Source organism: Benincasa hispida, chromosome 4 (genome assembly GCF_009727055.1).
Source record: "Benincasa hispida cultivar B227 chromosome 4, ASM972705v1, whole genome shotgun sequence".
Classification (NCBI taxonomy): Eukaryota; Viridiplantae; Streptophyta; class Magnoliopsida; order Cucurbitales; family Cucurbitaceae; genus Benincasa; species Benincasa hispida.
Window position 1 is genome coordinate 53,540,840 of NC_052352.1, and position 4,180 is coordinate 53,545,019.

General features: G+C 34.7%; 1 protein-coding gene across 1 annotated transcript; it reads left to right on the plus strand.

Moving 5' to 3' along the window:
• The first annotated feature begins 918 nt into the window (after positions 1-918).
• LOC120076705 (NDR1/HIN1-like protein 6) lies at positions 919-3,817 on the plus strand. Its single transcript, XM_039030605.1, has 2 exons — positions 919-1,919; positions 3,603-3,817. Exons 1-2 carry the CDS (start codon positions 1,180-1,182, stop codon positions 3,619-3,621), a joined length of 759 nt encoding a protein of 252 aa, XP_038886533.1. The 5' UTR covers positions 919-1,179; the 3' UTR covers positions 3,622-3,817.
• Positions 3,818-4,180: the final 363 nt, after the last annotated feature.

A 4,180-nucleotide genomic window follows, 5' to 3' on the forward strand; every position in this document is an offset into this window, starting at 1 on the left:
GAGATTTAGGGCATTAACCCCAATAGTATGCATATAAATATATATATAAAGCTAGAATATATCTAAACTGGAATATATAAAAAATAAAAAATAAAAAAAAATAAAAGGAAAGGGAGGGTCAGCTAATTGCCAACCTCCCAAAAGAAGCAAAACTCGTTGAAGGGGTCAGCTTGGCTCCAAGATAAAGGGGTCGACTATTTGTTAACTCCATAAACCAAAGATTGACCTCAAATGAGGTCAGCATTAACTAAGAAAAAGAAAGAGGGATTGACAATTTGTTAGGAAATTAATATATTAAAGAGATATATTATGTTGTAAGTAATAATTGGTCAATCGATTGTCAGAGTTTTGCCCAAGAGTCGGGCATATTGAAGGAGGAAATGTGTAATGGCTCAGGCAATGATGGTTTGGATGGATAACAGGTGAATTTTAAAGATCAATAGTAGCCTGGAAGCTAAAAGGTCGTGTGAGCTTCGGTTGCCAAATGGTCGACCTATATAATCTTTGAGTCGCGATCAAAGAAAAGTACGCTTTCAAACTTATACTAATTTTCTATCAATTGAGTTATATTCAAACTTGATTCTAACTTAAGCGTCGGAGTGAATTTGGCTCAACACCACACTGGTGTTTAACTTTACTCATTTTGCAGGATATCAAGCTACTCTCCCTCAAGATATATAAATTCACTATTGGTGTGATTTTCGATATCGATAAAGTACAGCTTAGACTACATCTAATCTTCATGTATCATCCTTTGACAGAGTAAAAAAATAAAAATAATTATTTAAAAAATGTGTCACGTGACAAGTTTTGATTAGGTGATTTGGCGGAATGGATAAGAGATGAAATATTGGATGTGGTTAAATTGTAATTTTCCCAACAACCCAACAACAAAAATAAACTTAATTTTGCCGCCATTTGACGAAGCGAATGCGGGGGTGAATGGTGAATGTGGTTCCTTCCGCCCTTAAATATTCTGTGTTCTTCTCTCCTTCCCCGCCTTTCTCTCTGTTTTCTCTCTGTTTCATTCCATTTTAGCAATTTCCCCCCACAAATTCTCTCATTCTCTCTCAGCCTCCACCATTCAATTCATTCCCTTTCCCATTTCCCATCCAATCTTTTCAATCCCCAATTCCCCATCCACTCCCTCCGATCCAATTCCCATTTTCCCTCTCCATCATGGCGGATTCGCCATTGAAGAAACCGCCGCTCCAGAAGCCCCCTGGCTACAAGGATCCCAATCCCTCCGGCTCCTCCTCCACCTCCTCCGCCCCCCACCTCCCACCCGCCACCAGAAACAAGCCTCGCCTCCCTTCCTCCTACAAACCCAAGAGGAGAAGACGCAACTGCTGCAGAACCTGCTGCTGCGTTTTCTGTTTTCTCATCCTCTTCCTCATCGTCGTCGCCGCCCTTGCCATCGCTCTCTTCTACCTCATCTACGACCCTAAACTCCCCGTCTTTCACCTCCTCGCCTTCCGTATCTCCTCCTTCAAAGTCTCCGCCACCCCCGACGGATCCTTCCTCGACGCTCAGGTCTCGATTCGAGTCGAGTTCAAGAATCCGAACGATAAGCTCGCGATTAGGTACGGGGCGATTGAGTACGATGTCACGGTTGGGCAGTCGACGGATTTTGGGCGACGGGAGCTGGCTGGATTCACGCAGGGGAGGAGGAGTACGACCACGGTGAAGGCGGAGGCGGCGGTGAAGAATAAGATGCTTGCGGTGGAGGATGGGGCGAGGCTGTTGTCGAGGTTTCAGAGTAAATCGATGGAGGTGAAAGTGGAGGCGGAGACGACGGTGGGAGTGGTGCTTCAAGGCTGGGGATTGGGTCCGATCAATGTCAAGTTGGATTGTGAGTCTAAATTGAAGAACATTGAGGATGGCGATATGCCTATATGCAACATCAATTTGCTCAGATGGTATTTTTCTCTTCCTTTTCATTTTCTTTTTTTCAATCATATCTTATATTATAATATAACTACTTACATATATCTTAATTTAATTGTCCAAAAATTATACATGTCTCAAAATTAGTATATATTTGCTCTTATAATATGAATACTTGCATGTTCTCCATATGTTATTGAAATTTAAAGAACTTCAAAGATTTTATATTTTAAAAATGATAGATTCTTTTTCCTCTGGAGAGGAGGTGAACAAAAGAACTCATTTTATTGTTGCTTTAACATCCTCTATTCCGAATGTTTGGGGTATTGACTTAGATTGAATTGAGTTCGATTTTTTACTCAATTTTATAAGTTAGTGTTAAATACCTTAATTCCACCGACTTTAATAATGTTTACTATTGAAGTTTGTACATTTATAAAAAAATATCAACTTTCTCACTTTCTCTCCCTCCATTTAATGTTTCCAATTACTCCACTTGTCGATCACTGCCAATGACCAACTTTGGCATCATGCTTCGACGACCACTTCTGACATCCAATTCTAGTAGTACACAACCATCGTCGGCGACATGTTTTGACGATTACCTTTGATAACCAAACTTTGAAAACTACCTCTAGCAAAGACCAACTTTGACAAACCGTCTCTAACAACCACTTCCGACATCCAACTCCTTGTAATAATCATCTTTGATGGTCAACTTTAACGATCACCTCCAAAGACCAACTCTATCACTTATCTCCAATGGCTAACTTTAATGACCAACTCTATCACTTATCTCCAATGGCTAACTTTAATGACCAACTCAAGTGATCATATATTTGGAAAAAAAAACTTGACTAGTGAAAGTGTTTTTAAATATAAAATTGAATTACTATTTCAAAGTGTTTAGTTATTGTCTTATATAATAATTTAACATTAAACAGAAATATTTTGAACATATAGCCAAATCAAACAAATTTGTATATAAAACTACTTTTGAGATAATGTAATTAACCAAACACATTTATATTTTTATTTTAAATAGTCTTTATAAAAATGTTTAAATGTAAATAATTTTTTGAAAAACATTTTGTCGATTTCTTTCTTCAACACCTAGGATTCTATCGACATGGCTAAGTTATGGCCTAACGCCACTCTAATATCACTGGTTAAGGACAACAAATCATCTGATATGTCCATGATGGTATAATATTGTCCAATTTAGACATACCCTGACGGCTTTACTTTAGGTTTCACTCTTTCAATCTATTTGTGATAGTTGTCCTCCCTTATATATCTATGGTCATCTCTTATTTAGTCAATTTGTCATGTGGCAAACTTTTTTTTAAAAAATATTTTTAGAATTTTTTAGTGAGCAATGTAACTTAAGATGCATCTAAGTACAACGGTTTTTTAATATATAAAAGAGTAGGATGGGATTTACTAATAATTTATTTTAAATTATTACCTTGTTTAGAAAGCAACTCATATAAACTTTATTCAAAATTATTTGAAATTTCTAAAAATATAATTGTTTTTTTCTTTTGTGTTTTTATTATTTTACGTGTGATAGAAAAATTGAATCTCTTTTAGAGTTGTTGGTTATACACACACATACAATATATCTTTAATTAATGTACAACATTTCTTAAATTAATAATTATGAATAAGTGAATTATTGTGTGTACTTATAATGGCTTTATTTTGGGCTGCAGGATCAATATTCGTGGATGAGATAATTCCTCCAAGAATTATATTTATATTAAAAATGATAATCATTCTCTCTCTTTTTAATTTTTTTTATATTGGTGTGAAAAAAATTTTCAATTTTTTTGTACCCAAATTGGTTTTTCTTTTAGATTGTTGAAATAATTTATTTTAACCAACTTCATCAATTATATTGCTCACAAGAAAAAAGAAGATAAAAAAAAAATCAATTGTACTGATGTAACAGGCGTTTATATTTCAAGTTTGAATTATTGTAATTATATGTAAAGACTATGTAATTCGATTTTCAAAAGGGACTTGGTTTTTCTATTTATTATTATTATTTATTTATTTATTTATTGTTTTCTTTGAAAATGATCATTTATAGCAATGATTAGGTACGTTTATATTGCACCTACTCCCTTTCTTTTTTATACACAATGATTTTTTCAAAAAATCATTTAGAAAAAAACAAGTGCCACGTGATACGTTTGTATTTGGTATTAGATGAATTACACAAAAGATAGTTGCATTTAAGTTTTTTCCGTTTTGTTATGAAGTTATTATCTGGTTAAAATATCATTTT